The sequence below is a fragment of the Hyla sarda genome, chromosome 8, assembly GCF_029499605.1.
Source record: "Hyla sarda isolate aHylSar1 chromosome 8, aHylSar1.hap1, whole genome shotgun sequence".
NCBI lineage: Eukaryota > Metazoa > Chordata > Amphibia > Anura > Hylidae > Hyla > Hyla sarda.
In genome coordinates this window covers 216,379,895-216,392,394 of record NC_079196.1, presented here as the reverse complement: position 1 = coordinate 216,392,394, position 12,500 = coordinate 216,379,895, and the positions used below count along the sequence as shown (strand labels likewise).

General features: G+C 43.4%; 1 protein-coding gene across 1 annotated transcript in view; it reads left to right on the top strand.

Moving 5' to 3' along the window:
• LLGL1 (LLGL scribble cell polarity complex component 1) overlaps nucleotides 1-12,500 on the top strand; it is a 65,678-nt gene that overhangs the window by 45,380 nt on the left and 7,798 nt on the right. The window contains 4 exon segments of the mRNA XM_056535540.1: nucleotides 1-213; nucleotides 216-252; nucleotides 5,969-6,122; nucleotides 9,542-9,695. The exon segment at nucleotides 1-213 is cut by the window's left edge and continues 40 nt beyond it. Of these exon segments, the coding sequence (XP_056391515.1) occupies nucleotides 1-213; nucleotides 216-252; nucleotides 5,969-6,122; nucleotides 9,542-9,695 (558 nt within the window).

The following is a 12,500-nucleotide window of genomic DNA, read 5'->3' as shown; positions in this document are numbered from 1 at the left end:
TGGTTAGCGTGGCCACTGTTGACCTCCTACAGGACCGAGAGGGCTTCACGTGGAAAGGGCACGATAGGCTGACCCCTAGAAATGGCTCCTTGATTTTCCCGCCTGGCTTCCAGACCTCCATACTGGTGCAGTGCACGCCACCGGCCGCGGTCACCGCTGTCTGCTTACACTCGGAGTGGAATCTGGTGGCGTTCGGCACGAGCCATGGCTTTGGCTCTTTGACTATCACCGACGAAGTCCCGTGCTGGCCAGGTAAGCCGGGCATTGTCTTATAGGATCTAATGTGCTTTCTTTATGGCCTCACTTTTTATTTATTTTTTATTTAATTTCCTTTTTAAAATCTTACAAATCTCACGTTCTTGAATCCTTTTTAGCCATTGCTTAGCTCAGTGTTTCTCAACCAGGGTGTCTGCAGCTGTTGCAAAACTACAACTCCCAGCCTGCCCGGACAGCCGTTGGCTGTCCGGGCATGCTGGGAGTTGTAGTTTTGCAACAGCTGCAGACACCCTGGTTGACAAACACTGCTTTAACCCCTTCAGGACGGAGCCCAGTTTGGCCTTAAGGACCGAGCGTTTTTTGCACATCTGACCACTGTCACTTTAAACATTAATAACTCTGGAATGCTTTAGTTATCATTCTGATTCCGAGATAGTTTTTTCGTGACATATTCTACTTTAACATAGTGGTAAATTTTTGTCGATACTTGCATCCTTTCTTGGTGAAAAATCCGTAAATTTGATGAAAAATTTGAAAATTTTGCATTTTTCTAACTTTGAAGCTCTCTGCTTGTAAGGAAAATGGATATTACGAATACATTTTTTTTTTTGGTTCACATATACAATATGTCTACTTTATGTTTGGCATCATAAAATTGACGTGTTTTTACTTTTGGAAGACACCAGAGGGCTTCAAAGTTCAGCAGCAATTTTCCGATTTTTCACAAAATTTTCAAACTCAGTATTTTTCAGGGACCAGTTCAGGTTTGAAGTGGATTTGAAGGGTCTTCATATTAGAAATACCCCATAAATGACCCCATTATAAAAACTACACCCCCCAAAGTATTCAAAATGACATTCAGTCAGCGTTTTAACCCTTTAGGTGTTTCACACGAATAGCAGCAAAGTGAAGGAGAAAATTCACAATCTTCATTTTTTACACTCACATGTTCTTGTAGACCCAATTTTTGAATTTTTACAAGGGGTAAAAGGAGAAAATTTTTATTTGTATTTGTAGCTCAATTTCTCTCGAGTAAGCACATACCTCATATGTCTATGTAAAGTGTTCGGTGGGCGCAGTAGAGGGCTCAGAAGGGAAGGAGTGACAAGGGGATTTTGGAGAGTACGTTTTTCTGAAATGGTTTTTGGGGGGCATGTTACCTTTAGGAAGCCCTTATGGTGCCAGAACAGCAAAAAAAACCACATGGCATACCATTTTGGAAACTAGACCCCTCGGGGAATGTAACATGGGATAAAGTGAACCTTAATACCCCACAGGTGTTTCACGACTTTTGCAAATGTAAAAAAAAATAAAAATTTAACCTAAAATGCTTGTTTTCCCCCCAAAATTTTATTTTTAAAAAGGGTAATAGCAGAAAATACCCCTAAAAATTTGAAGCCCAATTTCTCCTGATTCAGAAAACACCCCATATGGGGGTGAAAAGTGCTCTGCTGGCGCACTACAGGTCTCGGAAGAGAAGGAGTCACATTTGGCTTTTTGAACGCAAATTTTTCTCTGGGGGCATGCCGCATTTAGGAAACCCCTATGGTGCCAGGACAGCAAAAAACCCCCCACATGGCATACCATTTTGGAAACTAGACCCCTCGGGGAACGTAACAAGGGGTTAAGTGAACCTTTATACCCCACAGGTGTTTCACGACTTTTGCATATGTAAAAAAAAAAAATTTTTTTTTTACCTAAAATGCTTGTTTTCCCAAAAATTTTACATTTTTAAAAAGGGTAAAAGCAGAAAATACCCCCCAAAATTTGTAACACAATTTCTCCCGAGTACGGCGATACCCCATATGTGGCCCTAAACTGTTGCCTTGAAATACGACAGGGCTCCAAAGTGAGAGCGCCATGCGCATTTGAGGCCTAAATTAGGGATTGCATAGGGGTGGACATAGGGGTATTCTACGCCAGTGATTCCCAAACAGGGTGCCTCCAGCTGTTGCAAAACTCCCAGCATGCCTGGACAGTCAACGGCTGTCCGACAATACTGGGAGTTGTTTTGCAACAGCTGGAGGCTCCGTTCAGGAAACAGTGGCGTACCAGACGCTTTCATTTTTATTGGGGAGGGGAGGGGGGCTGTATAGGGGTATGTGTATACGTAGTGTTTTTTTACTTTTTATTAAATTTTTTGTGGTAGTGTAGTGTAGTGTTTTTAGGGTACAGTCGCACGGGCGGGGGTTCACAGTAGTTTCTCGCTGGCAATTTGAGCTGCAGCAGAAAGTTTGCGGGAGCTCAAACTTGCAGCCAGATACTTACTGTAATCCTCCGCCCATGTGAGTGTACCCTGTACGTTCACATTGGGGGGGACATCCAGCTGTTGCATAACTACAACTCCCAGCATGCCCGTTGGCTGTCGGTGACTGCTGAGAGTTGCAGTTTTGCAACAACTGTAGGCACACTGGTTATGTATCACTGAGTTTGTGACCTAACTCAGTGTTTCACAACCAGTGTGCCTTCAGCTGTTGCAAAACTACAACTCTCAGCAGTCACCGACAGCCAACGGGCATGCTGGGAGTTGTAGTTATGCAACCAGCAGATGCACCACTACAACTCCCAGCATGCACTTTAGCTGTTTGTGCAAGCTGGGAGTTGTAGTTATACAACAGCTGAAGGTACACTTTTCCATAGAAAGAATGTGCCTCCAGCTGTTGCAAAACCATAAGTCCCAGCATGCCCATAAGGGAATGCTGGGAGTTGTGGTGGTCTGCCTCCTGCTGTTGCAGAACTACAGCTCCCAGCATGCCCTTTTTGCATGCTGGGAGCTGTTGCTAAGCAACAGCAGGAGGCTGTCACTCACCTCCAACGATCCAGACGCTGCAGGTCAGTCCCGCCGCCGCAGCTGCTCCTGGGGCCCCGATCCCAACAGGGGCGCCGGGGATCGGGGTCCCCAGCACCCGGGGTGCACGTCCCGCACCCGCTCACGTCCTCCAGAAGAGGGGCGGAGCGGGTGCGGGAGTGACACCCGCAGCAGGCGCCCTGATTGGTCGGCCGGTAATCCGGCCGACGAATCAGGGCGATCGTGAGGTGGCACCAGTGCCACCTCACCCCTGCAGGCTCTGGCTGTTCGTGGCCGTCAGAGACGGCCCCGAACAGCCAGTAATTCCGGGTCATCGGGTCACTGGAGACCCGATTGACCCGGAATCGCCGCAGATCGCTGGACTGAATTGTCCAGCGATCTGCGGCGATCGCCGACATGGGGGGGCATAATGACCCCCCTGGGCGATATGCCGGGATGCCTGCTGAACGATTTCAGCAGGCATCCGGCTCCGGTCCCCAACCGGCTAGCGGTGGGGGCCGGAATTCCCTCGGTCCTTAAGGACTCGGGATGCAGGGCGTATCCATACGCCCTATGTCCTGAAGAGGTTAAAGGGGTATTCCAGGCAAAAACCTTTTTTTTATATATATGTATATCAACTGGCTCTGGAAAGTTAAACATATTTGTAAATTACTTCTATTAAAAAATCTTAATCCTTCCAATAGTTATTAGCTTCTGAAGTTTTCTGTCTAACTGCTCTATGATGATGTCACGTCCCGGGAGCTGTGCATGATGGGGAAAATTTCCCCATAGGAACTGCACAGCTCCCGGGACGTGAGTCATCAGAGAGCAGTTAGACGGAAAACAACAACTCAACTTCAGAAGCTAATAACTATTGGAAGGATTAAGATTTTTTTAATAGAAGTAATTTACAAATCTGTTTAACTTTCCGGAGCCAGTTGATATATAAAAAATTTTTTTTTGCCTGCAATACCCCTTTAACTGTATCTGAATTTGGAAAAGACATAATGCTTGCACGGGGTGGGGGGTAGGCCAGTCACCTTACTTATTCAGACTCGGACATGCAGTTAATTATTCCCCTGGGAATCAATGAGATCTGCAGAGCAAAGTTCTGTCACTTTAAGGGGTTATCCCAAGGTTAAAACTTATCACCGATCGTGACAGCTTAGAGGTGAAGGTCCTGTAAGTGGAACTGCAGCATGAATGTTTGACCACCACAAGTCACTTGCTAAGGGACTGGCAAAAAAAATGGCCGAACACGGCGCTCCCTTTTGCTCTTCATATAGAGGGAGAATGGCGCAAAGCATGTCCATTGACCCGGAGGGGCAGTGGACAAAGAATACATATAAATAAATAAAAAATACACACACATATATATATATTTTAGTGTTTTCCCCCTAAAATAAGACTTACCCATAAAGTAAGCCATACCAGGAGTTCTATGTAGTCGCTCAATATAAGCCATAGTGGTAGGCGTGGCTTATTGACGCTAATGGAGACAGCCAGCCCTTCATCTGCCCTATCTTGACAGGTACTGTACTGTAGGGATGTCCGTGCGGCGTGTCCCAGCTGTTCAGCATGGGGACGCGACATCTGTGCGGCGACAGCTCCCAAGTCCCTGCGGTGGCTTAGCACTGGGAGGAAGTTTAAAGGGGTGCTCCGGTGGAAAACTTTTTTTTTTTTTTTACTGGTGCCAGAAAGTTAAACAGATTTGTAAATTACTTCTATTAAAAAAAATCTTTACCCTTCCTGTACTTTTTTTTTTTTTTTTTTTAGCAGCTGTATGCTACAGAGTAAATTTTGTTATATTTATTTTTTTTTTGTCTTGTATACAGTGCTCTCTGCTGACACCTGATGTCCGTATCAGGAACTGTCCAGAGCAGGAGAAAATCCCCATAGCAAACCTGTGCTGCTCTGGACAGTTCCTGACACAGAGGTGTCAGAGAGCACTGTGGACAAGACAAAAAAGACATTCAAAAAGAACAGCATTTCCTCTAGAGATGAGCGAACTTACAGTAAATTCGATTCGTCACAAACTTCTCGGCTCGGCAGTTGATAACTTATCCTGCGTAAATTAGTTCAGCTTTCAGGTGCTCCGGGGGGCTGGAAAAGGTGGATACAGTCCTAGGAAAGAGTCTCCTAGGACTGTATCCACCTTTTCCAGCCCACGGGAACACCTGAAAGCTGAACTAATTTATGCAGGAAAAGTATCAACTGCTGAGCCGAGAAGTTCATGACGAATCGAATTTACTGTAAATTCGCTCATCTCTAATTATATATATCCCCTAAAAATAAGCCATGGTGTCTTTTTGAAGAAAAATAGAAGACTGTCTTATTTTCGGTGAAAACACTGTATTATAATTATTGTATTTAAATTATAAACACTTTGCAAGGATTTTTTTTTTTTTTATATGTACAATATATTAATAAAAAAAAAAAAAAAAAAAATATATATATATATATATATATATATATATATATATATATATATATATATATATACACACACACACACATATAAAATTTATTTTTATCTCTTGCTAATTTTATATATAATGTTTTATTTTTTATTTTGTGCTCTTTTGCAAAAGTTTTGGTAAAGTAGAACTTTGCTGTCTCTAAGCTGCAGGTTCCTACTGTCACCTGGTTATCTCCATCTCTCGCTGCGGTTTCTCCCTGTTCCGCTCCTTTTCTCTTCATTAATAATGCACTGCGCTGTCTCTGTGCCAGTGTTTGTCCTGGGAGCGACACAGACATCTTGTATTGTGATACATTAAGTGGTTTATGGTGGAAGCTCTTTAAACCCGATAGTGTTTTGCTAGCGCTTGCGGTGCTGCGGTATAATGTGTCCTGCCAGCGTTGCTTGTTTGGACTGTACCAGTCTCGGGAGAGGTGGGGGTGGGGCTCCAGTCTGCTGCCTGGGTACAAACTGGATGTCATAGAATGTCTGTTCTGTCCCTGCAGGTGCACCTTACACCCCAATGACTCCCTAGCCATGGAAGGGCCCCTGTCCCGGGTCAAATCTCTGAAGAAATCTCTCCGGCAGTCATTCAGAAGAATAAGGAAGAGCAGAGTGTCTGGGAAGAAGAGGCTGAACACAGCGAGCCCCAACAGCAGGGTATGTGCCATCTGTCTGAATCTGCGTTTCTTGATCGCTCTTCATTGGGGGACACAGATACTGATGGGTATATGCTCTTGACACTAGGAGGCGCTGACACTACATAGAAAAAAAAAAAAAAAATAAAGTCGGCTCCTCCCTGGCAGGATGTACCCGCCCACTGGAAGTGAGGTAATCAGTTTTAGCTAGTGTCAGTAGGAGGAAGACACCGGTCTGGAGCTCATGGTCCTTTTCTTGTTTTATAGTTAGGGATGTTTTAGTTAGGGTTTTTTTTTTTTTCATTTTATTTTCCGTTTTCAGGTGGGGGTTCAGGAGCATGCAGCTACCTGTTCTCCCTTCTGCAGTGAAGGGGCACAGTGCATAAAAGTATGGGCAGTCAACCCCTTCTTGGCAGCACCAGGGTAGTACCTCGGGTCACCTCTTGCCCCTGCTTTCCCTGCTGTTGCAGCCTGGCATGATGCAGTGTGGAGTTAAGCTGGCCCAAGACTCCATCAGGATGAGTATAGCCAAGAGCCATATGATCCCACCGCATCCATTTAGAGCGTCCTTTCACTCACGCTACCGGGATGAGTCAGTGTGGGGGCTAGCGCAGCGTAGCGCAGTGTGGGGGCCGCTAGGATTTTTTCTTAAACATGCCGGTTGGGTATGTTTCTGCCATATCCTTCTTTTTTTTTTTTTTTTTCCTACAGGGTTCTCCCTCTGTGTGGGAGCGTATGCAATCAGGTCATTGCCATATCTGGGTACCCGCGGCTGTATTTCCCTCCCTACTGGAGCAAGGAACCGGTGGGGTGACCCTGATGGTGTATTGGCATTCATGGCTGAAGCTCAGGGCCTCTTTTGAGGTTCCTCCTCTATCATATTTATAAGCCTTTTTTGGCCGGCCCTAGGCCTAAGTAGTCCGCCTTAAGAGTTTCCAGTACCTCTCTCCTGGTGTGAGGTGTCTGTAAGGATGTCCCCGTGGGTACGAGAGACTGGATTAGTCAGCCAGTCTTTGGTCTGCATGATCTCCTACAGCACCAGGCTCCCTTTTAGCTTGGTGTACTCCTACTCAACCTTTGGGAAGGCTCAATGGGGTGACCCTGCGGGTTTAGGCATCCTGTACCTGTCAGCTGGGCTGTCTGCTGCATGGTTTACCACTGTGTCGAGTCCTACCATGCACTTCCGGCACCACGGTGGAAGTTCAGGTGTCTCACTACAAAGGTGAGTTGTGGTGTAAGTGACCCCGTGTGGTCCATGGGCCCCATAGAATGCTCCACATTGTATTTGCAGGGTTCCCTACCTGGTCCCTCTCCACATGCCTGCCACTCTCGTGGGTGAAGGCTGGTAACCCACTTTAGGTGTGTGGTCCTGAACGCAGTGACCCAGTGTTTTGCCTGGCTATACCAATTAGCCAGCCTGTCTGCATGATTTTCCTACCCTGTACCTGCCGCTTCCCTGGCGGATGTCTGGTGCCCCACTCCTTTGGGGCCCCGTAAGAGTGACTCTATGGTTCATTGGACCTTCTCCCAGCGGGGTCTGCCTGGTTTCCGGCACTGCATGCATCTTCAATAGTCCTTTGCAGGAACAGCAGCCATCTTTGTTCCCTTCTTGGGCGTGACGTTGGTCTGCTGAGAACTTCGGCGTGCCGTTACGTGCTAGGCCTATTTTCCATACTGCAGGATGTGTGCTACGTCAGCGGTTGACACAGCTTCAGACCCTTTTTCATAGGTTCCTGGGTTGTGCCCCAATGGGGTGTACCTCCCATGGTGTTGTTGGTACGTATATTCCTCACTTGCTGTGTAGTCAAGTATTTCTCTTACCCAGCCGATGTCCAGGGTTCTGATCCCGTCAGGGACTCGGATGTCTCCTCCATACCTTGGTTTGTTGTCGAGGGATTCCTGAGGTTGCTAGGTTCGCCACTGCTTTAACCCATTACTGCAGGGTGGCGTTTGCTTGCTCCTCCATTACTTGGCAGTCCCCCTTCCACAGGGAGTACAGCGATTGGGGGTTGGGCATGGTCAGTACTTGACTTATGCCTCGACTGCCCTTTTTTCTCCTCCAATAGGAGGCTTTTGCTGTCCTGCGGAGCGCTTTCTACTGCCAAGATGGCATAATCTCTTTCCCCCCCCCCCCCCCTACACAGGGTGGAGTCCTTGTTCTGGTGAGAGCAATTAGCACTGCGTTTCGTCGGCTATGCCTCCGTGCTCACTGCCCACTTTTTGCAGCCTGGCACTACCATCTTTCTTGGTTGTCTACTGCTGCTCATGCAGCCAGGGCACCCTCCTATGCTGGAGGAGTCTATGCAATAATGTGTGGCTCAGCTCCGGCAGTCTAACAACCATCTGTTCTATGGGTCCTGCGGTTGCTCTCCTCTTCCCTTGGTCTCCCTGGAGGGGGTATGTACATTCTTCATTTGGATGTTGTCAGTTGCGTGGCACTGTCGCATCAGTCTTCTGGGTAGCCTTCATGTTCCCAAAACCCGGGAGTCCTCACTGGGTTCCCTTTGTCCCCCTCTCCGTTCCTGTCCTGACGGCATATTGCTTCAGTGTACTCTGGCCCGTTCGGATCGCCAGGGTCCAAGGGCAACCTCCTGGGCGGTGGTGGTGTACCCTCTTCTATAGTTCGGCCCTCCTGGGTCTTAGGGCCTTAGTGATGGTTGCGGTCTAGGGTAGGTGCAGGGCTCCTGCACGGACTCTTCTGTTTATGGGGCGGTCTCTCTGTGCCACACTTATTGTTCCGAAATAGTCACCTGGAGCATCTCGAGGACGTGGGGTTTACTCGCCCTATAAGGGTGTGACCTCCAGGAGCCTTGGGATCCTCCAATTCACACTTCGGCCACTCCCTGGTTTGGGGTGCTCCTTCCCAGGGGGTTTCGCTCCTCGTTTAGCCCTATTTTTCCTTCCTCTCCCTCAGGGTCCATGTACTTCTGAGATGTATTCCAGCAGCCGACTTATTGCCAGTTTGGCCAATTTCGGCTTCTGCAGAGATGTGGACACCGCACCCATATCTTCATGTCCTGTCCGGATGATTTCTATATTTATTTTTTTCTGGTGAGATGGGTTTTTTATCCAGGATTCCCTTCTAGGGTCCTTCGAACATTTCTTTGTTGACTCCGCCTACTGCTTTGTGACAAAACTGATTACCTCACTTGGGCGGGTATATCCTGCCAGGGGGAGCAGACTTTTTTTTTTTTTTTCTATGTAGTGTGAGCGCCTCCTAGTGGCAAGAGCATATACCCATCAGCATCAGCAATGAAGGCTACGAGAGATATTTCATGTTGAGTACAAAATATCTCCTTTTTGGAAACCACTTTAGCCCCCATAGAGGTTGTAACACAGCTTTCCCCAGTCCCAGAATGGCATACCCTGTTTCAAGTTATTTTTTTTATTTTTTATTTTTGTCAATTTTTTTTATTTTATTGTTGCTCTTTGCTTTCTCAGCTTCAAGAAGCGAATGCACACTTGGCAGAACAGCCGGGTCCCCATGACCTAGATATAGCACCTGTACAGAGAAGGATCGAGCCTCGCTCTGCAGACGACTCCCTCTCTGGCGTGGTGCGCTGCTTGTATTTTGCAGACACCTTCCTGCGAGATGGTAAGAACTGTAAAAGATAACTGCTGTACTAATGCCTTCTCTATGTACAAGAATATAATTACTATAATACTACTCTTCTGTACAAGAATATAACTACTATAATACTGCTCCTATATACAAGAATATAACTACTATAATACTGCTCCTATATACAAGAATATAACTACTATAATACTGCTCCTATATACAAGAATATAACTACTATAATACTGCTCCTATATACAAGAATATAACTACTATAATACTGCTCCTATATACAAGAATATAACTACTATAATACTGCTCCTATATACAAGAATATAACTACTATAATACTGCCTCCTCTGTACAAGAATATAACTAAGTCCAAGTGTCAGGCACAGCTCACTCGTACGCCCTTCCTGCGTCCCAGACGAGACTGAACCACAACTCGTGTAACGATAAGAAAAATGAAGAGATGTCCAGAGCAGGTTCCAAGCAATGACTAAAGCCGCAGATTGTGGCTGAAACGCGTCACCTACCTGTCATCATGTTGTGTTACTGCTGAATTAATAATTTCGCATTGCTTGGAACCTGCGCTGGACATCTCTTCATTTTTCTTAAGAATATAACTACTATAATACTGCTCCTATATACAAGAATATTACTACTATAATACTGTCCCCTATGTACAAGAATATAATTACTATAATACTGCTCCTATATACAAGAATATAACTACTATAATACTGCCCCCTATATACAAGAATATAACTACTATAATACTAATATAACTAGTATTATAGTAGTTATAGTCTTGTATATAGGAGGCACTATTATAGTAGTTATATTCTTGTATATAGGAGTAGTATTATAGTAGTTATATTCTTGTATATAGGAGCAGTATTATAGTAGTTATATTCTTGTATATAGGAGCAGTATTATAGTAGTTATATTCTTGTATATAGGAGCAGTATTATAGTAGTTATATTCTTGTATATAGGAGCAGTATTATAGTAGTTATATTCTTGTATATAGGAGCAGTATTATAGTAGTTATATTCTTGTATATAGGAGCAGTATTATAGTAGTTATATTCTTGTATATAGGAGCAGTATTATAGTAGTTATATTCTTGTATATAGGAGCAGTATTATAGTAGTTATATTCTTGTATATAGGAGCAGTATTATAGTAGTTATATTCTTGTATATAGGAGCAGTATTATAGTAGTTATATTCTTGTATATAGGAGCAGTATTATAGTAGTTATATTCTTGTATATAGGAGGCAGTATTATAGTAGTAGTTATATTCTTGTATATAGGAGGCAGTATTATAGTAGTAGTTATATTCTTGTACATAGTAGCAGTATTATAGTAGTTATATTCTTGTACAAAGGAGGCAGTATTATAGTAGTTATATTCTTGTATATAGGAGCAGTATTTTTGTAGTTATATTCTTGTATATAGGAGCAATATTATAGTAGTTATATTCTTGTATATAGGAGGCAGTATTATAGTAGTAGTTATATTCTTGTATATAGGGGCAGTATTATAGTAGTTATATTCTTGTATATAGGGGCAGTATTATAGTAGTTATATTCTTGTACAAAGGAGGCAGTATTATAGTAGTTATATTCTTGTATATAGGAGCAGTATTATTGTAGTTATATTCTTGTATATAGGAGCAATATTATAGTAGTTATATTCTTGTATATAGGAGCAGTATTATAGTAGTTATATTCTTGTATATAGGAGCAGTATTATAGTAGTTATATTCCTGTATATAGGAGCAGTATTATAGTAGTTATATTCTTGTATATAGGAGCAGTATTATAGTAGTTATATTCTTGTATATAGGAGCAGTATTTTTGTAGTTATATTCTTGTATATAGGAGCAATATTATAGTAGTTATATTCTTGTATATAGGAGGCAGTATTATAGTAGTAGTTATATTCTTGTATATAGGGGCAGTATTATAGTAGTTATATTCTTGTATATAGGGGCAGTATTATAGTAGTTATATTCTTGTACAAAGGAGGCAGTATTATAGTAGTTATATTCTTGTATATAGGAGCAGTATTATTGTAGTTATATTCTTGTATATAGGAGCAATATTATAGTAGTTATATTCTTGTATATAGGAGCAGTATTATAGTAGTTATATTCTTGTATATAGGAGCAGTATTATAGTAGTTATATTCTTGTATATAGGAGCAGTATTATAGTAGTGATATTCTTGTATATAAGAGGCAGTATAACTACTATAATACTGCCTCCTATGTACAAGAATATACCTAATAAAACATAACAAAGTAGAGGAAGTGGTACTGTATAGAAAATATCCCATAAATTAAGTGTATAAAATCACATCACAGGAGACCGGGTATATAGATGCAGGTGCTTGGGGGGTGCTGGTAACATAAAGTACACTTAAAATCCGTAGGAGATGTGAATAAACTGCACTCGCCCGCTTGCAAATGCTGTAACTTCAGAAAATGTTGTTCTGCGGCCATCTGAATGTCGGGGACAGGTGGAGGAGGAAAGAAAGACATACAACTAGTTTCGTGCCCTCGGGCACTTTTTCCAGCTAATGTGCAAAATACGGTATAATTCGACACATGAGCATATGTCATATAGGAGTTGGAAAAAGAAAATCTAAGAAGTAAGAAGGAAACAAAAACACAGTATAAATAGTGGGAATATACATAAATTGTTTTGTTTCCTTCCTACTTCTTATATTACAATTTTCCAACTCCCGACATTCAGATGGCCGCAGAATAAAGTTTTTCTGAAGTTACAGCATCTACAAGTGGGTGAGTGCGGTTTACTCACATCTCCTACGGAAT